Below are 27,997 nucleotides of genomic sequence, written 5' to 3'. Positions count from 1 at the left end.
AGAAGACAGCTGTGCATCCAGTATGGTAGATGGGTGGGTTTGGACCTGGAGAAGGGTGGGCTGCCAGGAAAGCTGGCTAGAGCTGGCAGTGACCTTAGGAATTAGGCTTGCAGATCCATTCACGTGGACGGTAGGGGCCATCCCTGAGATGGTGGGGAGGCTGGTTTGGGGGCTGTGAGGAGCTCAATTTCCACAGGCTGAGTCTGGGGAGCCCACAGAGCCCATGGGTCTGGACACTCAGCCTCTGCAGCACTAAAACAGTAAAGTTAAAAGTGCCCTTTGAATCAGCTGGTCAAGTCCCCGTTTTACAGATGAGGAAACTGAGGCCCAGACAGCAGGAAGTCGTCCTGCCCAGGATACACAACCGGTAAGTGGGTGAGCAGGGACTGCCACTTAGCCCAGATGATATCTCCAAGGGTCCCAACAGTCACATTAGCTTCCTCCTGACCATCCTTAAAGCCCTCCGCTCCAGGCATCCCAGGCCTTCCCAGCGTCTCAGCTTCTCTGCGTGATACTGAAAGGTGGCAGGCTTGGGGTCTGAGACCCCTTCCTCTTAGCGCTACAGCGTCCCCTCCCGGGCCGGAGCATGTAACCCCGCCTCCCCCCGCCCCTGCCCCCAAAGACTCCTCCCGCTCATCCCCCAAGTTGAGGGTCCCCAGTGGACCAGAGCCCGCCAGGAGTGTTTGGGGGTGTGAAGGGGTGGAGAAGGAGGCGGGCCTCGGGAGTGGGGGTCCCGGCTGAGCCCGGGGTCTTGCGGCCTGCAGCCGCCCGGGGTGGAGTCCGGGGCGGAGCTGGAGAGGCCGGGCCGGCGTCTGGAAGGGTCGAAGACTCTGAGAGACCCCGGGGAGAGACTCGGGAGGGTGGGAGAGGGACGTGAGCCCCGAGACGCGGGCAGGGGCGGGGGCGGGTCTAGAGCACCGCGGACCTACCCACTAGGGAGTTCCCGAGGCTGGGGGTCCAGGCGAGGGCGGGGCGGGAGGGCGGTGGCGGCGGAGCCAGGCGCGGGGCTGGCGGCCCAGCAGCCTCCCCAGGGACCCGGGTCCAGCCCGAGCGGGAGTCGCGCGGGCGCACACACAGCGCCGCGGCCGGGGGCGCGCGGGGTACCTCCCGTGAAGAGGTCCTGCTTCGCGGCTGAGGGCCCCTATTCACCGGCCCGGCAGGCCGATCAGAAAAAATAACGTCTGTGCTTCCCGGAGAAAAGAACGGAGCGGCGGCAGCGTCCCGGGCTACGTGCCCGGGCCCCGATGTCAGAGCTCCCTTGGCCCCGTCCCCTCCACACTCACATCCCGCCGCTGGCGACCCGGGGCGCGGCCTCTAGAGAAACGTCCCGGGGCAGGGGCAGCGGGCTCCGCTCGGCCGCTCCGCACACCCGTGGCGGAGGCGGCGCGGGAGAGGGGGGCGGGGGCGGGAGAGGCCCAGGGAGGGCGCGGGGGGAGGGAAGAGGCGCCCGGCGGCGGGGGGAGGGGGAGCGGCAGACGCCGAGGCGAGGGACGCGCGCGGCGGGCGGCGGCTCCGAGCGGCGGCCGGGCGGGGGGCGCTGGAGGCCAGGCCGGCCAGAGGGGATCCCGAGAGCCCCATGAAGTGCCCCCGGGGCCGCGGACGGGGCGCTGTCCTGGGGAGGCTGTCGGGGGGTCCCCGACATCCATGGCTAGGCGGGGGCCGCGGCGGCGCGCTCGGAGTAAGTCGGGGTCGGGGGGCGGGAGCCGGGGGGGGGGGGCCGGCGTTGCGTAGGGGTGACTCCAGGCCTGGCCGGGGCGGGCGGGCTGGTCCGTCTCGGTGTCAGTCGGCGGCGCCTCCTCGGAGCCCGGTGGAGCCGCCAGCCCCGCGCCGCTCGGCTCCGTGGCTTTTTTGGAAACTTGCAAATGTTTTCGTAGAGAGAGAGAAGGGGGAGGGGAGGGAGGGAGCGAGGGAGTGACCGAAACGGAGCTCGGGGCTGCTGGAAGAACGGAGGCCAAGGCTGGGGGAGCTAGAGACGGACTGACAGACAGGCCGACGGGCAGAGCGTCCCGGCCGCAGGCGTGCTTCAGCGGCGCGGGCGCAGGCGGGGCTCCGGCCCAGGATGGGGAGAGGGTTAGGGAGGCGGCCGCGGGCAGGATGGGGATCCGAGGGGGCTGAGGGGCAGAGAGCTGGTGGCCCGAGCACCGAAGGGCTCAGTGTTGTTGCAAAGTTGGAATCGCGTCCCTAAGCTGCACGCCCGAGCGGCTCAAAACGCGCCCCCCGCCCCGCCCCGCCCCCCCTCCTTGCGCTCGCCGCGGAGCTAAAAATAACAGCCCGGTTCGCCCCCAGCAGACCGCGACCCCAACCCCTCCCCCGACCCCTCCCCCACTGGGCGTGGGGCGAAGCCACAGCTCCCAGTTCCCCAAAAGAAAAAAAAAAAGAAAGAAAAGGGGGGGGGGGGGGGGGGGGGCGCGGGGGGCGGGCCGGGGGCGGGGGGCCCGGCCATATGGATGTGATTTCTCCGCTCCGAGGCAGACGGGCAGCTCCGCAGCGCTCGGCGCCCGCCCGCCGCCCGCCCGGCCCCCGGCTGCCTCCCTTCCTCCCTCCCTCTCTTTCTCCTTTGCGCTCCCTCGCTCGCTAGTCCTCGGCGCATGGGCCCCGCACCGGGCCCCGGGGCCTCGGGCCGCCTGGCCTCCGGGGTCCCCTAGGCCCGGGCGTGGGCGGGGCAGCCCGGCCTGACGCAGCTCTGTACCCCACAACCACCACCACCAGGGCCGGCGGCGGCGGCTGCCCCGAGGGACGGGGCCCTAGGCGGTGGCGATGGGGGCCGTCCGGATCGCGCCCGGCCTGGCGCTCCTGCTCTGCTGCCCGGTGCTCAGCTCCGCATACGCGCTGGTAAGTCCCTCGCCCGCACTCCAGGACAGGCTGCGGGCTTGCTCTGCGGTCCCTGGGGTGGGCCCAGGGCGCAGAGGCTTGGGTTCCCTGAATAATCCGAACTTTGGATGAGCGTCCCCTCCGACCTGAGATCCTGTGTGCCTGCTGTCTCTGGGGTGTCTGGACCCGGTTCCAGATGCCTATGGTCCCCTTATTTCTAAAGCCTGGGTTTGGGGTCCCAGGTCTGGAAATCTGTAGTTGGGGTTCCTCTGTCTTCTGCTACTGTGAGCACCACAGCTCTGGTTGTGTCTCCTTCAGGGGTGACAGTGTGATCTAGCAGTAGACTGGGCTTTGGCCCTGATGTAGGGTCCCACAGACTTTGTTCCGGGGCCTCGGTTTTCTGCAAGTTTTGTTTGCAATCCAGGACACGGTTGTGGGTCTGAGGTCAGCATCACCCAGGCAGGGGTAGGATTTAGGGGTCCCCTCCAGCTCTCACAATCACATGCGTGCACACACACGGACACTCTTGCCCAGAGAGGCGGGTGTGGTGTGGCACAGAGGAAGGATGGAGGTCCCCTGAAGGAGACCGACCTCACAGAACCCTCCTCCAGGAGAAACATGCTGGAGGGGGACTCTGGTGAGTGAGGGACCCCCATGTATACCCTCCTGAGAGCAGAAGCCAAGAGGGCACCAGAGGGAGAAGAATTGGCAGTTTGGGAGATAAGGCAAGAGAGAGAGAGAGAAGAGAGACAAAGGGGCTGGAGATGAGAGCTCCCCAGAGCAGAAGGAGTAGACAGACCAAGAATAGCAGAGAAAAGTAGCGGACTGGCAGAGGCCAAGAGCTGGAGACACGGAGGGGAGCATCGTCCTCCTCCTGGGCCAGAGACTGGGGACCAGGACCTGGGGAGTAAGTCAGATCTCACAGCAGCCCTGTCCTGGGGGACTAGCCCATTGCTGAGGAGGCTGTCTGCCTGTGTGTCTGACTTCAAGGCCCCTGCTGCCTCCCCAGTACCTCCCAGGTGGGGGCATCTGCCTTCTAGAGAAACAAGCAGGCAGGCAGGTAGCCACTTTCTCCTGACCAGCTCCCTACCCAGGCAGAACCTGAGGCGGGAAGGCAGGAGCTCTGGGATTCTTCCAGCTCTGCCTCAGGCCCGTCTGACCTGGGGCTATCCTCCATACCTCAGTTTCCTCATCTGTTAAAGAAAAAAAAAAAAAAAGCAAGAAACCTTTGCCTAAGAATCTCCTGATCTGAGTGAGGCTCTCTTCTCCTCTGGGGCCTCAGCATGTCCCATTCCCTGGTGCCCAGGCACTCACGACTCTGGCTCCCCAAAGCCAGAGACCTCACGCCATATGAGGACTTGTAGATGGGGAAGTCGAGGCTCAGAGACTTGTGCAGAGGTACATGCAAGGACCCAGAGCCATTTCCCCACCCTCGCCTTGGGCCAGGCTCACCCTCCCCAGGGTCCCCTCCAGGGTGTGTGCAGAGCCAGCCCGCAGTCTGTGTGCACATCCCTGGGGTAGACAGGACGATGGGCGTGAGTGTGCTGAGAGCCGTCTGTGTGCCAGAGCAGGGCTCGCTGGGCCTCTGGGCAGGCTGTTCTCTAGGTCCGTGTGAGCGCGTGTCACCTGTGAACACGTGTGTCCGAAGCGGTGGATTTGCACATGACTTGCAGGGGCATAGTCGTGCATATATGTGTGTGTGTGTGTGTGTGCATTTGTGAGCACATGTGCACCCGGGTCTATTGTCTCTTATTTTTATTTAATAAATGCTTTTTTAGCGCTTTCTACTTGCCAGACACTGTCCTAAGCACTTCAGAGTATTAACTAGTTTAATCTTTCCAACAACTCTCTAAAAAGGTTTTGTTATTGTTCCCATTTTTAAAGTAATCTGAAGCACACAATCAACATGACCATTTTTTATTGCATGCCAATCTAGTGCCAAGCCCTGTGTCTCCAGGGGGAGGGGGTAATGGGTCCCCAGGGCCCCACACTGATTTCTGGGGAAGCTGAGGCACGTGCAGAGAATTTGCCTGGCTTCACCCTGGTTCAGGTCTGAGGGCAGGGGCAGGAGGAGGGATGCCATGGCTGGGTCTGCCCTGAGACCTTGTTGGGACATCAGTGGCTGGACGCTCAGGCCGTGTGCGCACTGGGATTAGGGCTAGAGGATGTGGCCCAAGAATCACCCAGTACCCTGTAGGCCCCCTGGGCTCAGCTGGAGCCAGCGAGAGACTGACAGCCGGCTAGCTTCTTCTTTTGAACCCAGGGGCTGCCGTTCCCACCCAGATCTGTGCTGACACCCACTAAGCCCACCAAACTCAGCCGATAGCCCCTGTAACCAAACCTGTGGGCTGCCTGCCCAGCCAGCCCCAGGAGCAGGCTCACACCTCCAGGGACCTCAGGGTTCGGGGACCAAAAAGCATCCCACTGGGAGGACACCGGCTGTGGCCAGACTCAGCTAGCTGGTCCCTCTTGTCCTTACAGGGAATACTAGCTGTGAGCTGGGGGTCAGGTGGAGTGAATTTTGGAGGAAGGGATGGGCCCACAGATTGTGAGTAGGGGGCAAAGGGGTGGTCTTATCCTTGGGGGTGCCTCATCCTAAGGATGCCCTCAGCATGCACACGTGTGAAGGAGAAGCCGCAGTGGGAGAGGCAGCAGGTCAACATGGGGGACAGGCCTTGAGCGTAGAGATGTGACCTCGGGGTCTGACACAGAAGTGACTGTGGGGGCTGGGAGTATAGGCGACCCCTCCCCTGCTCCAGGACCAGTGTGGCCACAGGCCCTCTTTTAAAGACCAGAGAACCACCATGTATTGAACAATGACTGTCCTCCGATTCTGAGCTAGAAACCATCACAAATGTTTTCTCAGTCTGTCCTTTCACCCACCCATTTTATGGGAAAGGGCCCTGGGGTTCAGGCAGTGAGTCTGTGGTAGAGATGGGACTTGAACCCAGGTCTTCAGACTCTTGCACTGAGCTTCTTCCTCCAAAGCAAGGTGACGGATCGTGCTGACCAGAGATCCCCATGTCCCACTGTGGGTTTTTAAATTTTTCTTCCTTTTCTTTTTTTTTTTTTCTTTGTTTGTTCCTTTGTCTCTTTCTTTCTTTGTTTTCTTTCTTTCTTTCATAAAATCCTTCTGTTATTTTACTTTTATTTTCTTTTGTTTAATTGAACTAATACTTGAATATGTTCTTTTTTATAAAAGAGTCTTATAATACAGATTAAACAGAATTCATCCTTGATGACTCCCAAGTCCCAGTGTCCCTCTAGAGAAAACCATTTTTAACAGTCTGGGTGGGGGATATCCTCCCAGACCTTTTTCTGTTTATTTCCGAAAGATACCTTTTTGTGTCCGTACAAAGCAGACAGTTTTGTTCTGTTGTTTCCTGCGTGTTGTAAAATGAATGGCATCTGTTTGTAGGTAAGGCTCTGCCGTGTACATTTTTTTACGTAAAGGTGTGTCTTGGAGATCTTCTTGTCAGTAAATATAGATCTATTTTCTTTAATGGTGCATAGTATTCCAAAATCTGGGATGCATTAAGCAGTCCCTAGAAATGTACATTTAGATCTTTTCCGCACCCTTTGTGTGTGTGTGTGTGTGTGATTCCAGACAGTGGCGGGGAAGCTCCTGGAAATGCCGTCTTTGCCCCTCTGTGACCGTTTCCCTGTAGGGTATTTCTAGATTTTGTCATTGTTGGGTCTGAGCACACCACATTTTTTTATTTTATTAGACACGGCCACACTGCCCTCTAGAAAGCCTGTGCCGGTTAATACTCACAATAGCAGTAGGGACCAGGAGGGTCTTTCCCCCATACCCTCTGTCTCATAGAGTAGTATGATTTTCACCTTTGCCATTCTGAGAGGCGAAAAATGGTGTCTCTTGCCATTTTAATTTGCCAATTACCGGTGAGCTTTTGAACTTTACATTGGTCTTTTGTTCCTCTTCTAAGACCTTTGCCCAGAGCCATTACTCATCTTTCTATGGGTTATTTGTCTTTTTTTGTATTGATTTGTTGAAGCTTTTTATATCACCTGCCCTTCAACACCCCCCCCCCCCGACACCCCAGCTCTGGGAACGGCCTGTGGACAGAGCAGGAGGAGGGGGGCCGAGCCCTCCCGGGAACTTGGGTTTTCTTCGGAATGTTTTAATGAGGCGTCAAGCGGCCTCCCCCAGATTCCTGTTGTGGGCCTTCTGGGGACACTCCCTGGTCCAGCCACCACACCAGGAAGGCAGCTCTTTCAGAGGGAGAGTCCCTAGGAAAAAGAAAGGGTGGGGTGAGGGTTTTGCAGACCCCAGAAGTTGTCTGCAAAATGCAGTGTGACTGGGAGAGAGTGCAGAGTTTCGCTCAGATTCGCAAAGACGTCGGAAACCTCCAAACCCTAAAGAACCCCAACTCTGGGACCAGCCTTGTGCGGTGGTGAGACCTGGTGGGATCCTATTCTGTTGACCAGGCATATGGTTAGGTTAGGCCATACTATCCTTCCGGGCCTTGGTCCTGCAGGCCAGGTGGAGGCCGCCTGTGAAGATCCACCGGGTCCAGCAGCCAGCTCCGCCATCCCAGGCTCCATCCCACCGCCTGCCCTGAAGGCGTCCACGCTGGCCAGGATGAGAGGCGTCACGGTGCCTCCCCCCCCCCCAGCCCCTCCCGGCCCTGAACACAGGCAGCCTGTTCAGGAAGGCCTGGAGAGGGGGAGGAAAAGTCAGCACTTGTCAGCGGTGGCGGGGCAGGAGTGTCCCCGGCAGGGAGCCCGTCCCAGCCTGCTCGGGCCAGCCGGACAGACGGAGGGCAGCAAGGGGCGGGGAGCAGTCCCTAGCCAGCTGGCACGGGAAACATCAAGAACCTGGAAAAGAGATGCAGGAAGGCCAGGAGGTCACGAGGGGGTCCCCTGTGAGCCAGGGTTTTCTCCTTCTGCCTTTTCTGGAGGTACAACCCCCCTCGCTGCTAACGCCGGGGCGCCACTGTCCTCTGTCCTGTTAGAGCTGGGCACCGGACGCCGTCACCTGCACCGTCGCCACGTGATCCCTCTCTGTCCGCCCCCACTCCTGAATTCCCTTCGTGCAGGCTGCCTCGGAGGCTCTGCTGGGGGGCGCCTGCTTGATGCCGCGGAAGATACAGATGCGGTTCAGAAGAACTCTGGACCAGGGGGCCCACGGGGCTGCGTCCTTCCTCCAGGGCTGCTGCTGCTTTTTACCTGTGACTCTGAGCCTCAGTGTCCCCGTTTGTAAGATGGGGATGTGGTGGAAGGTCAAGGAGATGGGGATAAAGCTCCAGGGTCAGTGGCTGGTGCCAACAGGCAGAAGGGCTGGATGGACCCCAGGCAGCTCTGCTTTCTCTAGAGGTGAGCGGGAAGCCTACAGCCGCCTTCCCGCAGGGGGCCAGGCGGGACCCGGGCAGAGGGATGGATGAGAGGACCCAAGAGGGCATCTCAAGGCTAATAGCATCCGATGGAAGAGCCTCTTTCCCAAAGGCAGAGGTGTCGGCCACTGAAGAAGCAACCCTTGTATTTCCTTCTTAGTTTTGCCTGGAGGAGAATGTAGGCACGTCTGGGATCACAGACAGCAAATGTGTGGAATTTGGCAGTTAAGAGAGAAACGGAGAGGAGTGGCCCTCCTTTGGTCAGTGGCATGGAACTGGCTCTCTCCACCACCACTATCACCGGCTCACCTCCGTCACCATCACCAGCCTCGATGCTGCCTCCTCACTGTCCTCACCTCCACCCGCACTGCCACCACCGCTCCCACCCCCAACTCCGACACCATCCTCCTTCTGGCTTCCCTGCGAGCTGAGGTCGAAGGAGCTGCTTGCCCCCCAGGGGAGGGGTAGTGAGCAGATGGTTTTTCTCTTCGTCTGAGCTTCTGAACTCAGGAAATGAGAAACACATCGGGCCTCTTGACCACACACCACTCTCTCCCTGGGACAGCAGCTTCTATGTTTGTAAATAACAGACTGGCTCCCAGCCTTCACCTGCACCCTGCCTGGAGCCCCCGAGACACCAGCTCGTTGCTCCCAGGCTGCCCCTGTCCCTATTCTCCCCCAGCTCGGGCTGAGGTCAGGGCATCACCCTACCCCATGCACGTGTGTGCACAGGGAAGGCTCTGGGGGGGGGGGGGTTCAACATGGGGAGTGTGCTACAGCGAGGGACACTGAAGCCGAGCCCTAACCCAAGACCATAGGAGGGATGTAGGTGGGGATTCGGGACGCCTGGTGCCAGGGCTGCGTGGCCGCATCAGTGGTGGGTGACCCCGGGCCATGATCCAGCCCTGGGTCCCTCAGCCCTTGCCCCTGAAACCCAAGATCCGCAGGCTCTCTGGATGTAAACTGATGCAAACCTGAGTCCTTCACACCAGGAGCTGGGCCAGAAAGACCTGAACTCTGCCAAGGAAGGGGAAGAGGGGCATGGTGGGGAGAGGGACCAGCAGTCACCAGGCCAGGAGGGGAAGCACAGCTGCCGCTCATTCCCCTGCACCCCCAGGACATAAGGCCGCCTACCAGGGCAGAGGCTGATGGAGGGCCCTCTTACCCCCCCCAAGCCCAGGGGGCCTGGCAGTGACCCGGACTCTTACTGTGAGCCCAGGTTGGGTCACCCCAAAAGCTCATCAGGCACACTTCACCCAGTAGGCCCTCCTGTACTCCCTGCTCCCGACCCTCCTGGAGTCCCACCTCCTCCCCTCCACCCCTCACTGTGGCCCCCTGCACTTAGTCATCTACCCAATCTCCCGCTGCCACTCTGGGTCCGCAGCCTGGGGCCACCCTCAGTGTGCAGCAGCAGGGGTGCCCAGAGGCCGAGTAGGAGGGCCATGATGTGCTGCTGCTAACGGGACCAATTAGAGCCACCAGCTCTGCCCCGCCCCCACCCATGCCCAGGCTCTCACTGAATCCTCACCAACAGCCCTACAGTCATCCTGATCGCAAGGGTTAAGCAACTTTCCTAGACACAGAGCCGGTCACTGGTGGAGGTGCGATTCAAGCTCCAGTGCTGGCCAGCAGAATGTGCTTGGATGAGGAGAGGGTGCAGCGGGAGGGAGGGGAGAACAGGGACCATTGCAGGCAGGGGAGCTGCCCTCGAAGGCAGGTGGCAATGAACTTGGTGCGGAACTGCCCTCCTTTCCTTGGATAAGTGCTTCCCGGACTCAGGCTTGGATTCCTCTTGCTGCAGTGTGCCATCACGGGGGGACAGAGAAATGGGTCCTACAAGTTCGGGGAGGCCAGAGGTGGGGCCGCCGTCCCCGTGGATGAATGGAGGAGTTTGGGGGCCCTGGGGTGCTGGAGGCATACCCCTTCCCTTCTCCTGGGCACTCCCAGCCCCACCATGGAAACCAGAGTCCAGAGAAGAGGGGGTGCCCCCTCTTGGCCACAGAGAGGGTAAAGCCAACAGCAGTAGGTGGAGGCTGAGCAGATGCCTCAGTCCTGCGAGAGAGCGTGTGCTAGTTCCTGGTCATCACCCAGCTAGCACACCTGTCCATCTGTCAGTCTGCCAAATGGGCCATTTTCAACCCGTGACTGCCTGCCTTCAGTCACATCGGTGGGCTAGTCTATGGGGACTGGTAGAAGCCTCAGTCACTCAGGAGCTTTCCATCAGCTGGAAAAAATACGGTGCAGTATCTGCTTGTCTTGAGAGAGATGGAGGTGGGCAGAAGAAGGGGTGGGGACGGGGCCGTGGTGAGGGAGTCGGGATAAGATGACAGCAGAGGCGGTACCGACAGTGGGTATGGGGCTGGCGACAATAATGGTGATGGCAATGATGGGGTTAATGTTGCCTTCAGTGGTGATGGTGAAAGTGGTGATGCGGGTGGTGGTTAATGCCGGCGGTAGTGGTGTGGGTCATGGTGGGAATAGCACTGGCGGTGGTGATGGTAATGATGTTCTGCCAGTTGGGATGGTGCTGATGGTGCTGATGGTGGTTCTATTTCTGGTAATAGTAGTTAGTGCTCATGGTGGTAATGGTGCTGGTGCAGGTGGTGGTGGTGGTGGGGGATGGAGATGGTTGTGTTTGGTGTTGGTCAAGGTGATGACGGTTGGTGGTGATGATGGTGGGTGGTGGTTATTGATGGAGGTACTCTTGTAATGATGGAAATGGTAGTGAAGGAGCGTGATGATGGGTCCGAGTGAGCAGGGCAGCTACGCAGGGACCAGACTCCTCAGCAGCCTGGATCCGCAATGCCAGAGGCACAGAGAGAACTTCGGGTTAATCTTGGAGCCCCTTGGATTAGGGCAGGTCCAGCTGTCCTCCCTCAAGCCCCATGGATGAATGGAGGAGTTTGGGGGCCCTGCGAGACTCCTTCTGCCCCAGTCCGCTGTAGCTGGGGGAGGAGGGCGCAGAGCCCCGAGAGAGGAGCCAGCACATGGGCATCTGCTCCAGCCCTTCCTGGGGGGCGGTCCATGGGCACTGATCCGGCCGAGATCTCAGGGTCCAACTCAGACTCCAGGGACACGCAGAAGCACGGACACCCGACAGACACGCCTGCTAAGGAACAGCCGCATGAGACACTGGCAGACGCGCGCACGCACGCGGACCTTTGCCCAGAAAGCCACGTACACACGCGTGTTCCCAGACACCTGAGGCTCACGTCCCAGATGTGCACGCCGCACGGTCCCCACGTGAGAACGCACAGAGACGGGGCCCGCCCGAGCGCACCAGCCGGCCGGAGCGCCGCCGCGCACGCGCACACACGCGCACGCGCCTCCGCTAAGTGAAACCAGCGGATCCCGAGCCCCGCCGAGCCGGTTGGAGACTCCCTGGCCCTGGAAGCCCCCGCTGCTGCCACTGAGAGACGTGGTCAATTAACTTCACCCCGCCGCCGGGCTCCCTGACCCGCCCCGCCCGGCCAGCACGCCCCTTCCCCGGCCCGCCTGCTTCCCTCCCTGCCTGCCCCCGGCTCTCCGTTCGCCCCGCACCGCTCCACTCACAGGGGACCGGCCCTGCGATGCCTGAGGGGCGGCAGCTCTGCCTGTTGAGGGTGTGAGGGGGCCAGGCTGTGCCCTGTGGAATCTGAGGGGACACAGCCCTGCTCTGGGGCTGAGGGGTCTAAGGGGACAGACATGTCCCAGGCCTGGGTGTCTGAGGGGACTCGGCCCGACTTATAAGGGGGAGGGGGATGTGAGGGATGTATTAACCTCTGTGGGCCCCACCCATGGAAGTGGCTAGGCTTGGTCACACTGAGCTGTCCCCAGGGCAGGATGCTGCCTTTACTCTGACCCGCTTCGAACTCTAAGTCAGGGGAACATAGGTTCAGGGTGAGACACACACCACCCCCCCCACCCCCCCCCCATGATGCCCATGTATCCCACTGGGCCCGGGGTGTGCAGGCTGGAAGGAAGAGAAGGAAGCACATTCCAGAGGGAACAGCAGGAGCAAAGGCCTGTTGTTGATACCCTCAGAACACAGGGTCTTCCTCTGCCTCGCGGGGGGAGGGAGCTTCTAGATAAGCACTGGGATGGGGTGACTCTGGCTCACAGCTGGCGCAGGAGTGCCCACCCCACCAGACCACTTGCCAGTGATTCCTCCGACCTCTAGCTCTTGGGACTGCAAGGCTGGGAGCGGCTGAGGCACTCCCCATTCACTGGGGAAAGCAGTGACTGGGGAGAGGGTCAGGATGGAAACTGGTGACTCCCAAGGTCCCCCAGGGCACTAGGGCTTGAAAGAATCCAGGCCTGGTTTATTTCCCCAGAGTTCACCGCTCCTTATGCACCCGCTCTCCCCACCAGGTCCCCAGCAGACAGGATCCTGTGAGGATCCATCCTGGGACATTCCTTCCCTTTCCCATGTACCCTTGGGGAACAGACTGGACAGAGAATATCAGTGGCTGCAGCCTACAGGGTTACTAGCGGGCAGGCAGGGGACATCCCCCCTCCCTCTTTTATCCTTCTGGCTCCACCCTTTGGAGCCGCAGCTTCCCATCTGTAAAATGGGAGCTACATAAGGCAGAGTTCCCAAATTCTAGACTCAGAGCCTTTGGAAAGGGTGGGGGAATCCGTCGGGGAGGTTGGGATGGTTGTGGGACCTGCCAGTGCGCTGGAAAGGCCGGCCTGCAGTCTGACGTTCAACTTGGTAGGTGGATGCAGATGACGTCATGACCAAAGAGGAGCAGATCTTCCTGCTGCACCGTGCCCAGGCCCAATGCCAGAAGCGGCTCAAAGAAGTCCTGCAGAGGCCAGGTGGGGGCGGAGCCGGGTGGGGCGGGGCCAAAGGAGGAGGGCCTGGGGGCGAGGTCAAGAGAGGGAGGGAGGGGCCCAATGAAGGTGCGAGCCTAGGATGCAGAACCAAGTGGCACCAGGAGAGGGGGCGTCCAGTTAAAAGGGGGGTGAGGTGTGATCAAAGTCAGCAGGCTGAAATGCAGAGCCTTCCCTCCCAGGGTGGGATCGGTCAGTATGAAGGCAGCCACAGTCCGAATCATCCCCAGCGGGCTTAGATGTGGCAAGGCACAACAGGATCAGGAGCCCTGAGTAGGGTGCCAAACCCCCCTGGGGTGCACTTGGGACAGCTTCCTGGAGGAGGAGGTATCCAAGGCAGGTCCAGAAGAATAAGTAGATCTTTGAAGAAGGCCACCTGGTCCAAGGACAAGGCTGAGGTGTCCAGGGTCAGGAGAATCAAGGGTCCATGGGACTGGATGGGGAGAAGGCTAGAGGGGTAGGGATGGGTATCATGACTCTGAGTCACGGTCACTGTCCGGGAGAGGGTGTTTGACCTGGGGTCGGGAGGGCCTCTGCACACCAGCACAGCATCTTTAGGGACCCCTGCCAAGGTCAAGGTGGGAGGAGCCCCTGCCTTTCCAGCTCCTGCCCCATCTCCAGCTGGTCTCTTCCTTGAGTCCACTTCCTGGAAGCAGAGGTGAGCGCTCATTAGCACCCATCCAGGCCTCTGCCGCCTGTCTGATTAAATCTCATTGACCAGGAAGAGGCCCAGGCCCTGCCTGACTGGCCGAGGAGAACAGCTTCCTGTCTGTAGCCGGTTCCCCTAGACTGCTGGGGACCCAAGGGCATATGGTGACACACTCTGTAGCACACGGACTTTGCTCATAGTCACAGGCATTCACACGGTCTCTGCAGTCCCAGTCCTGTCCACAGTGGCCCCGCTGGTGGCTCTTTGGTTCCCCGCCCCAGTCACATCAGGGTCTGGGGGTCAGGTGGGCCCCCACACTCTGGGTCTTGAACCCAGCGCTCTTCCCAGTTGTGGAAGCCCGGAGGCACCTTCTGCCCCCCATCATGCCCCATCCTGATGGAGCCCCTCTCTTCCTGCTCCACCCCGTCCTGCTGCCCCCCTCCCTACTAATGCCCCAGGATCAGGCAGGATAAGAGGCATGGCCGTTCCAGCCCAGCCGAGGTGTCTGCACTCAGCTTTGCGTTGCTGCCACAAACCCTGACCTGGGAGGGCTGGGGGCCCTGCTCGGGCTGTAACTGAAGGGACACGAGTCATATAATGAGGGAGACATTTCAGCAAGGTAGAGAGACCTCAAACAGCTCTCTAATGGACAAAAGGCCAGCCCAACTCAGAGAGCCTCCAGGGTCCTTCTGTGGACTCTGGGAACTCCTAGCTCAAGTATCTGAGGGCAGGGGACGGGTAGGTAGACTTGCCTGAACACCCTTGCCACCTGCACACTCTTGCTCATGTCGTCCACACCACCAGCTTCCTCAGCTGCACCGTGCCCTGGCCGGGCTTCATTTTCACCATTGAGCCTTTGCGCTGACATCACCCCTACTTGTCCACTTCTGTCCTGCGCCCCCTGGCGGGGCCCTGTCCTCCTGCACGGGCTCTGACTCCAACTCCTGGGTCGGAGGACATTGCCTCTGCCCATGTCTTGCCCACACTTACCGCTCAGCCCACTAGTTGATCCCACACCTGCATGCTGTTCGCTCCCATTTGAACCTCCTGTTGACAGTCTCCGTGCTCTCCACCTACTTCTGCACCCGCCTGTTATCTCAGCCAGCTCTCCCAACAGCCTGGGCTCTCAGCAGGGCAGGGATTAACCCCCACCGTACAAAGAGGGTGCCTTGGAGGCAGGAGGGTGCCCTGGGTCTCCTGCCATAGCACAGCTGACAGCCGTAACTGCCCTGATTTCTCCAGCTGACATAATGGAATCAGACAAAGGATGGGCATCTGCATCCACATCAGGGAAGCCTAAGAAAGAGAAGGCATCTGGGAAGCTCTACCCGGAGTCTGAGGAGGACAATGAGGCGCCCACTGGCAGCAGGCACCGAGGTATGTCTGTGCTTCTGGGCATCCATCCGAGATGGGCAGGGACCCACCCACCCCACCGCTCTATCCCCCTTCTGTGAGCTCATGCTCTTCAGCTCTTGTGGAAAGGAAGAGGCTGTGGCCCCCTCCCCAGGAAAGCAGGGGAGGGGCTGGGAGGACACAGAACCCAGGAGGTATCATGTGCAAGAGGCTGGCAGCTGGATGGGGCCAGACCCCCAGGAGATTTGGGCAGAGAATTTGCCCCGCACTACCCCAGGGGTGGACCCAGGGCTGTGGCCCCTCCCACGGAGAGAGATGACAGAGAACCTGGGAGACAGAGGGGCAAGGAGAGATACAAAGAGAGGGAGAGACAGAGAGGGGACCAGGAGGCATAAACTGGGACTGGGACTCAGTGTGTCTGAGGAGGGTGCACCCAAACACATAGTGTGGTGAGCCATAGATACAGAGCAGGGGAGGAGGGTGGCCACAGAGCAGCAGGGCTGAGACAGTGGGATGAGGAGGGGAGGAGAGAAGAGAGGGAGGGAGATGCAGGGCTGTGTTGTCCCTCAGGAAGGTAAGGAGAGACAAACTCAGAGCCCAGGCTGCAGCCACAGGGCCAGTTTGAACCGGCTGGGTGGGCAGCAGATTCCAGATGGGCCACATCTGGGAGGCTGTGGTCACCCTGTGGCTCCCCAGGGACCAGGGGGAATTGTGGGCCTAGGCAGGCGGGGCTGGGAATATGGTGCCCAGGACAGAGAGCCTTTCACCAAGCTGGGGTGGGTCCAGCTATCAAGGCAGCCTTCCAGGATGGCTGGAGAGTCCTGTGGTTGGAGCCCTGCAGGGGAAAGAAGGGAGCTGGGGGGGGTGGAAAGCAGAAGATTCAGAGGCTGGGGACCTTCCAAGGTCACTTAGTATCTCTGCTGTGAGACTGGAGCCCCAAAGTAGGATATGTCACCCTGTCTTGAATCGCACAATTAGCACTTAGATTTGGGGGATTATACCTCCTCCTATGAGGGGAGTCTCATAGCAGGTGCTTAGGGTGGTCTGGGATGGTGGTGAAAGCACAGGCTGATCTGGTCAATGCCAGCTACCCAGTGAAGAAACTGGAACACAAAGAGGGTGGACACCTGCGTGAGGTCAGCAGCTCTTTGGGAGTCCAGCTGGGACTGGAAGCTAGACCTCCTGCCTCCTACCCATGGATCCTGGGCAAGAGTCACATGGAAAGCATTCTGAGCTAAGGGAGTTAGTCTGGGCACTTGCCCTTCCCCAGGGACACCTGGAGGTGGGACCAAGAGCAGAGGAAAAAGAGAGAGGCCTGGCCAGGGGCTGAGTACCTGAGGAGGGCAGGGCCCTAGGCTGTAGGATCTCGGCAAATCACTTGCCTGTCTTGACCTCCACCAGCCGATCTAGAAAATAGGGCTAGTGCCAGTACCTGCATACGGGGGCTGTGGGAATTCTGTGAGGCCAGGGATTCAATGCCGTGCAGGACACAGTAGGTAGTAAGGCTCGATACATTCTCTCCAGACCGCTCCAGGCCTGAGTGCTCCAGTCCTGGGGCACACCTGTCCCTGAGGGAGCCCGCGACCACAGGTGTGTTCATTCTTCTGGGTCACTAACCATGGACTTGACTGGTGTCCCCCACCTTGTCTGTCTGTCTCTGTGGGCACAGGGCGCCCCTGCCTGCCCGAGTGGGACCACATCCTCTGCTGGCCGCTGGGGGCACCAGGTGAGGTGGTGGCCGTGCCCTGTCCCGACTACATTTATGACTTCAATCATAAAGGTAAGGCAGGCTGGAGTAGGGTGGGGACCACAGGGGTGCCAGGACGGGGAGCTCAGGGCTCCAGACCTCTCTGCCTGCCCTGACCCTCCCCGTGGCCCTGCAGGCCACGCCTACCGACGCTGTGACCGCAATGGCAGCTGGGAACTGGTACCTGGGCACAACCGGACATGGGCCAACTACAGCGAGTGTGTCAAGTTCCTGACCAATGAGACGCGTGAACGGGTGCGAGCTTTCCCCCCTCTCCAACCTGATCTGGATAAGGTCACCCCTGACCGAGGCCTGACGCCTCCCGCAACCTTAACTGGCCTCTGACCCTTAACCTGAGTGCCAGGGCTCTGACGCTGTGTCCCCTCCGGCACAGGAGGTGTTTGACCGCCTGGGCATGATCTACACTGTGGGCTACTCGGTGTCGCTGGCCTCCCTCACCGTGGCCGTGCTCATCCTGGCCTACTTCAGGTGGGCGGGGCGAGAGGCGGGGCCGGGCCGGGGGCGGGGCCGAGGTAGGGTGCCCGCACCCCCCTCCGCGGGGCCGGGCGTCCCCCCCCTCCCCCCCCCCGCCCGCCCCCGCCCCGCGCACAGCCTGGCTTCCCGGCCAACACCCCCCCCCACCCGCGTGTCCCCGGGCCCCCACCCACGGTGTTGTCGCGCGCCCCGCAGGCGGCTGCACTGCACGCGCAACTACATCCACATGCACCTATTCCTGTCCTTCATGCTTCGCGCGGTGAGCATCTTCGTCAAGGACGCGGTGCTCTACTCGGGCGCCACGCTCGATGAGGCCGAGCGCCTCACCGAGGAAGAGCTGCGCGCCATCGCCCAGGCACCCCCGCCTCCCGCCGCCGCCGCCGCCGGCTACGTGAGTGCCCCCCTCCCGCGGCCCGCGCCGCCCCGCCCCGCCCCCTCCAGCTCGGCCCCCACCCCCCAGCCCCCGCCGGCCTCCGGCTACCGCGGGCGTCGGGCCGCTCACGGCCACCCCACGGTGTCCCTCGCACCCCTCCGCCCAGCTCCCCGGCCCTACGGCCAAGGGCTTCGTGATTGTCCCCCCTCCCGGCACTTTCTTCAACATTCCTGCCTCAGCCCAGTAGCCCCAACCACCCCACCTCTTCACCTTGGCCTCTGCCACGGTCCTGAGTGCCCTCCTGCCCCTGGCAACATCCTCCCCTTCCGCCCCGCTGCTCCTCAGCTCCGCCCTTGACCAGAGAGCCTGGCCCTTCCTCCCCGCCGGCCCAGAGCGATTTGTCCTATCTCAGGGGCACCCCCAGCCCATCCCCGACTTCCCCAGATGCAGGCCTGCCTTCTGGCTAACACCAGCTGCTCTCCTAGGCCGGCTGCAGGGTAGCCGTGACCTTCTTCCTTTATTTCCTGGCCACCAACTACTACTGGATTCTGGTGGAGGGCCTGTACCTGCATAGCCTCATCTTCATGGCCTTCTTCTCAGAGAAGAAGTACCTGTGGGGCTTCACGGTCTTCGGCTGGGGTATGCAGGCGCGGCGGGCAGCGAGGCGCAGGAAGGGGTGGGGCGGCGGGCGGTGGGGTCAAAGGGGCCGTTAAGGGTGAGGCGCCGCACTGCCTCTCCCCTCCCGGACGTGGGGCAGCCAGTGGGTGGCCTGCCCGCCCCCCTTCTCTGAGTCTGACCCCATCCCAGGCTCAGGCAACAGGGCTTGGCTGGGATCAGGGTTCACCCCTGGGCTCAGCCTGGGGCTGGGGCTCACCTGGGGGCAGATTCACCTGGTGTTGAGGTTCAGCCCCGGAGAGGGAGGGAGTGTTCTCAGGTCCAGATTTCAGCTCGGGATCAGAGTGGGATGGTGGGTCGGAGGTCACCCTAGGGCTGGAGCTGAGGTCTGGGACACTCCCTGCACCGGGAGCCCTGCTTCCCTACCAGTCCCCTCACCGCGTGGGGGCTGTCCACACCACTGCCACCCGGCCTGCAGGAGCCGTGACCCAGAGCCCCAGGCCCGACTCTCAGCATCCTCCGTGCTTCGGCAGCCCCTCTGCAGAATGGGTTGCTGGGGCTCTGCATGCACTCCTCCCCCACGGATTCCGGGATGGAGTTACCGATAATTGTCCATTATTGTTGGCAGCTCCTGAGCTTGGCTGGGCTCCGGGGCAACTGGCCAGACTGCAGAGGGGTAGGCCTGGTGGCTGAAGCCCTCCCTGCACTCGGCACCCAGAAGCTCTCGGGTCAACAGCCACAGCCCCTTGGCACACACTCTGACCTTGACCTCACCCACGGCAAGCCCCAGAGTTGGGGGAGACCTGGGCCTCGTCCCGGGGACTGACCTGTGGACTCTGGGGCTAGAGGGTGTCGGGATGGGCAGGAGACACACAGATCTGGAGCAACAGAACTTGGTGACACAAGAATGTCATAGCTCTTCTTCCCACCGTAAACCCGGGTCGCACCCTGCCCCTCCCAAGGGTGCACCTCACCCAGAATGAAGTGTGTGGGCCTGGAGGGTGGAGGCAGAGCTCACTCAGAGGTACCATGTGCCATCTGGGCTGACTCAGGCCTGGGAACACCAAGGTTCCCCTGTGGCCTTTACTCAGCCTGGAACAACTGTCATTCCATCCAGCCTCATCCATGGGGGCTAGGACCTTTCAAACGGGGTGTGTGTGTTGGGGGGGTGGTGTTGGGGCAGAAAAATGCTGGTCCTAGGCCCCTCCCCCACAGGAACTCCCAGTCCAGAGCATAAAGGGAAGGGGGGATTGGACTGAGCGTGGGGAAGTTAGCGATGCCCTGTTTTCCCGTGAGCCCGACAGGCCCGCGTGTGTGGGTAGGAGATGCAGAACCAAGATGAGGGCGGAGGGCTGACGGGTCCTGAGTGCGGGAGCCCCGGGAGGAGGCCGTGGGGGAAGCAGAGCGGCCCCCACCAGCATGTGGCTCTGTCACCAAGCAGCCCATGGGCCCAGGGGGACGGGGCTCAGGGACAGTGAGGGGGTCAGCTGGGGGGTCATCGAGGATGAGAGGAATGGGCTGGCAAGGTGGGCTGAGGGGAGAGACACCATGGGCAGCGCCTGCGGACCCTCACACGCTGCCCCCTCTGCGTCCACAGGTCTGCCCGCTGTGTTCGTGGCTGTGTGGGTCAGCGTGAGAGCCACCCTGGCCAACACGGGGTAGGTCCAGGCGGAGCAGGGGGCCGCGGGGCCAGGCCACAGGCCAGAAATACCGCTGGCACGCCCTTCCTCTGTGAAGCATGGCGGGGGGGGGGGGGGGGGGGGGGGGGGGGGAGGGGGGCCCGGCGGCGGGGGGGGCGGCCCGGCGTTGTCCTCGCGCGGGGGGGGGGGGGGGGGGGGGGGGGGGGGGGTGCTTCCTGTGCCCTGGCCCGGAGTGGGCCCAGCTTCAGTTTTCTATCCAGCCTTGAGCCAGGCACCCCCTCAGGGTCAGGCTGCTTCAAAAGCAGTGTCTGAGGGGGGGCCTCAGGCCTGGCCCTACCCAACACCCCCCTGTCCTTTGTCCCTCCCAGCTCTGGGGCCACTCTGTGGGCAGCCTCAGGGTGGGAACGGGGGGTGGGAGCTGATGCCTCGGCTTCCCCCAGGTGCTGGGACCTGAGCTCCGGGAACAAGAAGTGGATCATCCAGGTGCCCATCCTGGCCTCTATTGTGGTGAGCAGGGGTGGCAACAGGGCTGGGTGGGGGCGTGTACTGCGGGGGCCAGTGACCAGCCCCTGACAGGGACTACAGAGGCTTCCTGGGACCCCAGGGTTGGAGCCACGGGCCTGAGTCCAGTCGGGGAGAACAAGGGCCCACTTGGAGACGCAGGGGCAGAGCAGAGCCTGGGCGGGTCCGTGGGTCCCTGGGCCCTCGCCCCCACCCTGCTAGGGTGCAGCTCGAGATGCAGCCCTCCCTCACTCCCACAGCTCAACTTCGTCCTCTTCATCAACATCGTCCGGGTGCTCGCCACCAAGCTGCGGGAGACCAATGCCGGCCGGTGTGACACACGGCAGCAGTACCGGTGAGCGGCGCCCACCGGGCCCGGGGTTCCTCGGAGCGCTGGGCTCATCACACCCCAGCACCACGTAGCAAAGCAAAGACAGAGGCCCCAAGAATGAGCCTGTGTCGAGGGAAGCACCCAGCCCCTGACTCCCTGGCTGGCCCCACCCGGCAGTCATGGGCTCTCCCCCGGTGTCCGGGGCCACCCCGGAGCCAACCTGGGCCATTCAATGCTAGGGTCTGCAGGGGATGGGAGGCAAACCCAGATTTCTCCTCAAAGAGCTGATTGTAGCGAGTCCAAGGGCCAGGTAGGCAGTGGGTGGCTTCGAGGGGACAGCAGCCCCGCTGAAACCTGAGGAATGCGCTGTGGGATGAAGACGTAAAGCCAGGGGGAAGTGAGGGCCAGTGGGGGGACCAGCAGGTGCAAGCACCGAGGGCCCTTACAAACACTTTGTCCCAGGTTAACTGGGTCATCCTCGGCTCTGGTCAGAGCCGCAGGCCCCTTCGTGGCTCCTGGAGCCTAAGAGCTTGGGGCGGGCAGGTGCGGGTGGCTCGGTGCCCCCCCAGGGGAAGTGGCCTGTCCCTGAGCCACCTGCTCTGCTGGCCCAGGAAGCTGCTCAAATCCACACTGGTGCTCATGCCGCTCTTCGGCGTTCACTACATCGTCTTCATGGCCACGCCATACACCGAGGTCTCAGGGACGCTCTGGCAAGTCCAGATGCACTACGAGATGCTCTTCAACTCCTTCCAGGTGCGCAGGCCTGGCCGAGGCCTGGCGGGGGTGGGGGGCGGGGGGAGGGAGGGGGGGGGGGGGGCGGCAGGTGCGGCCTCTGGGCCCTGACCTCGAGCGCCTCTCTCCGCAGGGATTCTTTGTCGCCATAATATACTGTTTCTGCAATGGCGAGGTAAGCAGGGTGGGCAGCGCTGGGGCAAGGCAGGGGGGCTGCGGAAGTGCCAGGGTTCCCCAAGTCCTGTCCCTCCATTCTCCTGTCCAGTTCCTCTGTTCCTCCGAGAGCATCCCTGAGGACATTCTGAAGGCAGAGAGTCTTTCCAGATGATTCAGGCTCAGGATGTGCTAGGATCTGCGGGCTCCTCAGGCTCTGGCAGAGCCCGTGTCTTCCCAGCCCCACGGTTGAAGGCTCCGTAATCCAGAGTGAACGACTCAGCCACCCCTGGGGCCATTTGAGCCTGGTAGACTCCGGGTGTGTCGGTTGCCTGCAGCCAGGCACCACGTTCTGAGGATGACGGGATTTTACTTGGCCTTGGAATTTTCCAGTAACATCCCACGCCTCCGGTTCCGCTCGGGAGCTGAGTGTTGTAGGGGCAGGGATGAGGGCACGGCTGGGGCTGGGGGCCATGTGGCAGAGGGCTGAGAGGCCTACCTGACGCCCCACCCTCCTGCGGGCCATGGCAGGTGCAGGCCGAGATCAAGAAATCCTGGAGCCGCTGGACGCTGGCCCTGGACTTCAAGCGGAAGGCCCGCAGCGGGAGCAGCAGTTACAGCTACGGCCCGATGGTGTCTCACACGAGCGTGACCAATGTAGGCCCCCGCACGGGGCTCGGCCTGCCCCTCAGCCCCCGCCTGCTGCCCGCCACCACCAACGGCCACCCCCCGCTGCCGGGCCACAGCAGGCCGGGGGCCCCAGCCCCCCAGGCCACACCACCTGCCGCGCCTGCTCCCAAGGACGACGGGTTCCTCAATGGTTCCTGCTCGGGGCTGGACGAGGAGGCCTCAGCGCTTGAGCGGCCGCCCGCCCTGCCACAGGAAGAGTGGGAGACCGTCATGTGATCCGGGACCCAGGCCAGGGTTGGACCCGTGGGCATAAGGGCTGACAGACGGACCAAGGGACGGGGTGGTTGGACGGTTGCCCACTCAGGGCTGGGGCTGAGAAGACAAAAGAGGAAAAAAAAGAAAAAAAAAAAGAAAAGGGAAAAGGAAGCAGTGTGTAGCTTCCTATGGTCTGAGCTGGGGCTCAGGAGGGGAGAGGCAGGAGCCATGGAGCTGTTCCTGGGGTTCACCTCTGGAGGGGCTCCAGGGGCCAGGGGCCAGTCCCTGGGGGCCGGGCACAGTGCAGCAGGAAAGACCTGGGAGAAGCCAAGAGTGGCCCAAGTTTGCTGGGGTCACACGGGGGCCCAGAGGAGCCATGCAGGAGCTGGGCCACAGCCTCTCCCCGCCACCAGCTGCCACCTCCAATGCTTCTGCTGAGGCCCCGGGGTGGGTGGGTGGGACCCCGGCTCCTCTTGGCCAACTCTTCACCTGTTGCCCCGTCACTGTTCACCAAGGGCCAACCGCGGATCCCTGGGTCCCTGGCCCTGCTCCAGGCCCCTTCCTGCCTGTCTGGTGGCCATGCTGTGTCCCTTGGGGCCTTGGGCACTCAGGGGGCTCTCCACACAGGATCCCCAGCCCCCACCATGGATTTGACACGCCTCTGGCCACCAGACGGAGAAGGCAGGGAGCGTGCTGAGGCCATCAAGTGAGACGTGGGCTGAGGTCCCTGCTCGGGCTCAGGAACTGTGGGGGGGCCTGGGGTCATCCCACAGGTCCGGCCGGGGTGAGGGCCTGCAGGACTCAGCACATCCACCCACCATGGATCTGAGCCTGTCACTAAGCATCCCTAGCCCACACCCACCTGCCACATTAGCCACATTACTTGCCCTTCCTGGCCTGACGCTGAGAACTGACCCAACTGCATCCCCACCCCAAGCTCTGACCAGAACAAGCTTTCTTCTCAAGTCCGCGGACAGCCTTGCCCCCGGGCCTATACAAACTAGTGCCCCTGCCTGGCCCCGCCTTTCCTCATCTCCAGCGCAAACTTGTTCTTCTCCGTGGACTCAGCATCTGGAAAGCGCCCCCCATCCCGAACAGCACCCCCACCCCCACTGGGGACTGGGTGAGGCGTCATAGGCAGTGGGTGGCATAGACGTACTCTGAGCAGCCTCAGGCCCAGCAGTGCCTTCCCTTCCAGATGGCAGCTAGGGCAAAGAGTTGCCCAAAGGCCCAGTGCACCCATGGGGTTCCACGTGGTGTGACGTGCTTGGAACACTGAGACAGACGTGGGCCAGGACCTGAAGGGCCACTGAGCCAGTTTAAGCATCGAGGATTCCTGTGAATGCTGGGAGCTATTGGAAACTGTACAGGGAGAGCAACCCAGGTCTGAGCCACATTTAGAAGAGTCCCTGCTTCACTGGAGAGGCCAGAGGAGGTTACTCAGGCCTCAGGGGAGAGGTAACCTTGTGGGAGGAGGTAGCAGGCAGGAAGGACCCTGCATGAGGCACTGGCTGGGAGAAGGAGACCCAAGTAGAACAGACCCCCATCCCCTTCCCAGGGGTGTCTGTGTGATGCCCCATCTTCAGGGCTCAGAGCTATGGGACGTCTGGGAACCTCATCCCACCCACCCCACAGGCAGTCCCTGAGGCCGCTAGCTGGCTGGGCCCCAGGGCCCCATCTTCCAACCCAGACTTCTCCTCAGGAGGCTTCTGAAGTAGAGTCCATGAGGCCCACTCCCCCTGAAACACTCAGACTGGGTACCCCTAGGACAGGGCTGTCTTCCCCCTCAGACTAGGTGCCCCCAGGACAGAGTTGAGCCTCTCCTCTCAGACCGGATTCCCTCTAGGACAGGGTTTAGTCACTTCCCACAGACCAGGGACCTCCATCCCAGGACAGGGCTGTGCTCACCCCTCAGAGTGGGTGCTCCCCCAGGACAGGGCCGTGCTCCTCACACAAGATACCACCCCCCAGACAGGAGTGTGCTCACCCCTCAGACTGGATACCCCCCAGGACAGGGCCAGGCCTCCCCCTTTAGACTGGGAACCATTTCTGGGATGTCCAGGACAGGACTGGACCTTACACCAGTCCAAGGCCCTAGGCCAGGACCCTCCTCCCTTCGACCTGGAGCCCCTAGGTCAGGGCCGGCCTTCCCGCTCAGAGAGGCCCCTGAGCAGCGCCTGGGCCATCCAGGTGTTGGCAGAGGAAGTGGGAGCCCTCAATGGGCCTGGCAGGCAGTCAGGACCTTGTTTGCTTGAGCAGGGGCTGGAGCCAGGTGGTCACTTCTCCCTTCAAGGCCTCCCAGCCCAGCCAAGCCGCAGGGAACACGTAAACACCAGCCGAGCTGAGCGCGGGCAGGCAGGGAGGAGGGCACCGAGAGACCCCAGCTCCTCAGCCTCCTTGGCCAGGGTGTCTGGCACCTCATGGGTTGCCCTGAACTCCAAGTGGGGCCAGTAAGGCGGGCCTCAGCTCCCACCTGTCTTGGGCATGTGAACAGGCCCTGCCCTCTCTGACCGGTCTTCCCTCAGCTCTGACTGGGAGAGGAACCTCCGAAAACCCTTGGAAGGAATGTACCTCCCGCTGGGGGCCTCTGGAACCCAAGGCCAGGCCCCAAGGCTGGGTGAGATCATAGATCCCAGCTCAGAATGGGGCCTCCAAGGGGCAAGGGGCATCAGATGGCTCTGTCCACCCTCAACCTGCAAGCCTGTTGAGAACAAAGATGCAGCCGGGCCCCGCACGCCCACCCAGAGTGGGCAGGCTGTGACAGCCTCACCCTTCTGCCCTCACCCTGGGGAGGTGGGAGGGAACAGCACAGACACAGGGGAAAGGAGACTGAGTTCTCTGGAAGTTCAGAAGGGACATGACCCTGACCTAGGGGGTCTTAAGGGGGACACAGCCCTGCTCTGATGATGTGTGAGGGGCCATGACCCTGCCCAGGGGCCTGAGAGGGTCCAGGCTCTGCCTTGGTTGTTAGAAGAGGTCTGGCCGGGGTCGGGGGATGGGGTCCATCAGAGGGGTCGGTCAGGAGCCGTGGGGCTTGCTGCGCAGCTCCTGCACATGGACTGGGGTGGGCCCAGCTGCTTGACCCTCATGCCTCCTCAGCCAATTCCAGAATGATCCCAGCCTGAGGTTCCCATGGCCAACGGCAACAAGCCCTGGCTGGGGCAGAAGAGCCTCCTCTTGGGCAGAGGAGGGGACTCCAGAGCCAGGCAGGGGCCTGGGCCCTGGCTGGCTCCCGGGTGTGCTGTGTGATCCCGGGCAAGCTGCCTTCCCTCTCTGAGCCTCAGCTTCTCCTCTGAGGTCAGGCCCTTGTCCAGGTCTCCTGGCCTGTGTGGGCTCAGCACACAGCATCCTGCTCCTTAGTGGGCCCCTAGGACACAAGGCCAGGACACCCCCAGTGACAGGTTCCCTCCTTCTTCAGTGTCACAGTCATGCAGGCTGTGGGGGCAGAGAGGTGGTGGGTGTGGATTCTGCGCTCCTCCCCGTCCAAGGGCTGGGGATGGAGTAGAGGGGCCAGAAGAGGCAGAAGACCAGATTCCAGCCTTTCATTTTGGCCTCAGCTTTCCAAATCTGTGGGTGAGGGGAAGGAAGGCGGCTGCATTAATTATGCGCCTACTGTTTAGGCCCCCTTCCCCCCACCCCCAGCAGTTTTAGGGGAGCTGGAGAGGTTTCAATTCCCCTAAAGGCTTCCGATCACAGTTCTCAGACGGAAACACTGGTGGGGGGGCGGTGGGGAGCTCTGCAGATGAGCAGCCCTCATGGGGTCCTGCTGGCTTTGTTTCCCAATGGGGAGGAGGAGGGGACAAGGCCCGGCTGGGAGGATGGGGGGCAGGGCAGGGAAGGGCAGGCTTGTGGCCACCCCAAGCTCCCTTCCCAGAGCTCCAGGACCTGTGGCTGCAAACTCTTCAGCTCCCGAGGCCTTGCCCCTGCTCCTCGCGTTCCCCTCGGCTGGAGACCCTCTCCTGGGAACCCTCTCCCCAGCATGTATCAGTCAGGGGACAGCCTTGATGTGAACCGCCCAGAGGCCACACGGGCAGGCTCTGCTCCCCCACCAAGCTCACCCACATCAGTGAGACAAAGGGATGTGTGTGGGGCTGCTGGGTGTGTCTATTTGTATTAGTGTATGTATACTGGTGTCTATTTATTTGTATTTATGTATGTATATGTGTGTGTCTGTTCATATATGTGGCTGTTGTGTCCGTCTGACTGTGTCAGTCAGTGGATCTACCCGATCACGTACCTGTGTCTGTGTGTACGTGTATATGGACGTGGATGTCCATTTGCACGTGTCTACCTGTGTGACTGTATTGTGTATCAGTGTGCCTGTTTGTATTTGTTTGCATGTGTGTCTGTGTATACGTGTGTGTCTATTTGTGTGTGTGTGTGTGTGTCTATGTGGACCTGTGGTCTGAGAACGCCGCCTGTGGGTGGAATTTGGCCCAGGGACGTGTTTGGTTTGGCCCTCACAGTATTTTCAACATCTTGAGCCAACATTTAAAAATCAGGATATTTCACATAAAAACTCAGCTTTCCAGTTTCTCTTAAAAATTCAGAAGCCCTGGCAGCCCTGGCCCGTTTTCCCATGAGGCTACTCTCCTCCAGAGCTCACGGGGGCTGCCCAGCCGCCTGCCCCCTCACCGCTCGTCTCGCCTACCAGCGCCTTGAGGATGACTGAGTTTGTGACCCCGGAGTGTGTGGTCACAACTGCGTGTAAGCCGAGCTGTCAGGGAGCGTGGGCACCAACTGAGTCTGCGCTGGGGGGTGCGTACTTGTGATCGCACGTGCGTGCACGAGGCACATCTGAGTGCAGGGGGGACATGTGGGGGCCTGCACGCGCAGGGGTGGGTGGGAGGCACTGTGCGTGCAGGGGTGTGCGTGTGAGAGTGCGTGCAGGCACACGTGTGTGCGCGTGGGGGTGTGCGTGGCCGTATTCGTGGCCATGTGGGGTGTGTGGGCCACTGTGGTCTGGCACGCTCTGCGCAGGCGCCTCTTCCGGCCTTTGATGGGGAATTGGATTCCCGGCTTCTGGCTGGGCTGCCTTGTGGGATTTATTTCTGTCTCAGTGCCGACCAGAGGCCTGAGTAATGGGAACATTTAGGGAAAACCAGTAAATACATAGAGAAGGGGCAGGCTGGCCGGGAAACTCTGCTTGGCCACCCCTGCCCAGCCCACGGCCGCCAGAGGCCCTGAGGCCGGGCCTGAGCCAGGGAGGGAAGCAGCCTTAGGACCCGGCACGCGCACTCATGCGGAACGCCCACTGGTGCCCATCCAGGCCCATCAGGGGGGGTGAGCCCCCCTATGCCACCTGGATGGCCCCTGGGACAACAGGCATCTTGGGAGCTTGGCTCCAACAAGAGGTGCTCAGGACAGGCTCCGAGGATGCCACGGGAGGTCTGGCTTAGGGGCTAAGGAGCCCTGACGGTCCCAGGCAGACGACAGAGGGTCCACATCCCTGGGTATTCTGTCCACAGATGCCTCCCACAGGTGCAGACCCTCCCACAGGAGGCCTGAGGCTGCCTGTGACTGGACAGGGCTGGTGCTGCCCC

At 61.7% G+C, this 27,997-nt stretch overlaps 1 protein-coding gene across 1 annotated transcript; it reads left to right on the top strand.

Moving 5' to 3' along the window:
• Positions 1-346: 346 nt before the first annotated feature.
• On the top strand, positions 347-22,585 carry PTH1R (parathyroid hormone 1 receptor). The gene is made up of 15 exons (XM_021687070.2): positions 347-367; positions 2,710-2,832; positions 12,863-12,965; positions 14,872-15,006; positions 16,652-16,762; positions 16,866-16,984; positions 17,124-17,218; positions 17,420-17,615; positions 18,083-18,236; positions 19,810-19,870; positions 20,293-20,359; positions 20,614-20,708; positions 21,296-21,437; positions 21,550-21,591; positions 22,101-22,585. The coding sequence occupies exons 2-15, from the start codon at positions 2,758-2,760 to the stop codon at positions 22,473-22,475; spliced, it is 1,770 nt and encodes a 589-aa protein (XP_021542745.1). The 5' UTR covers positions 347-367; positions 2,710-2,757; the 3' UTR covers positions 22,476-22,585.
• The last annotated feature ends 5,412 nt before the right edge of the window (positions 22,586-27,997 follow it).

The sequence above is a fragment of the Neomonachus schauinslandi genome, chromosome 1, assembly GCF_002201575.2.
Source record: "Neomonachus schauinslandi chromosome 1, ASM220157v2, whole genome shotgun sequence".
NCBI lineage: Eukaryota > Metazoa > Chordata > Mammalia > Carnivora > Phocidae > Neomonachus > Neomonachus schauinslandi.
Note: the sequence above shows the minus strand (reverse complement) of the source record. Positions and strands in the feature narration are given on the sequence as shown.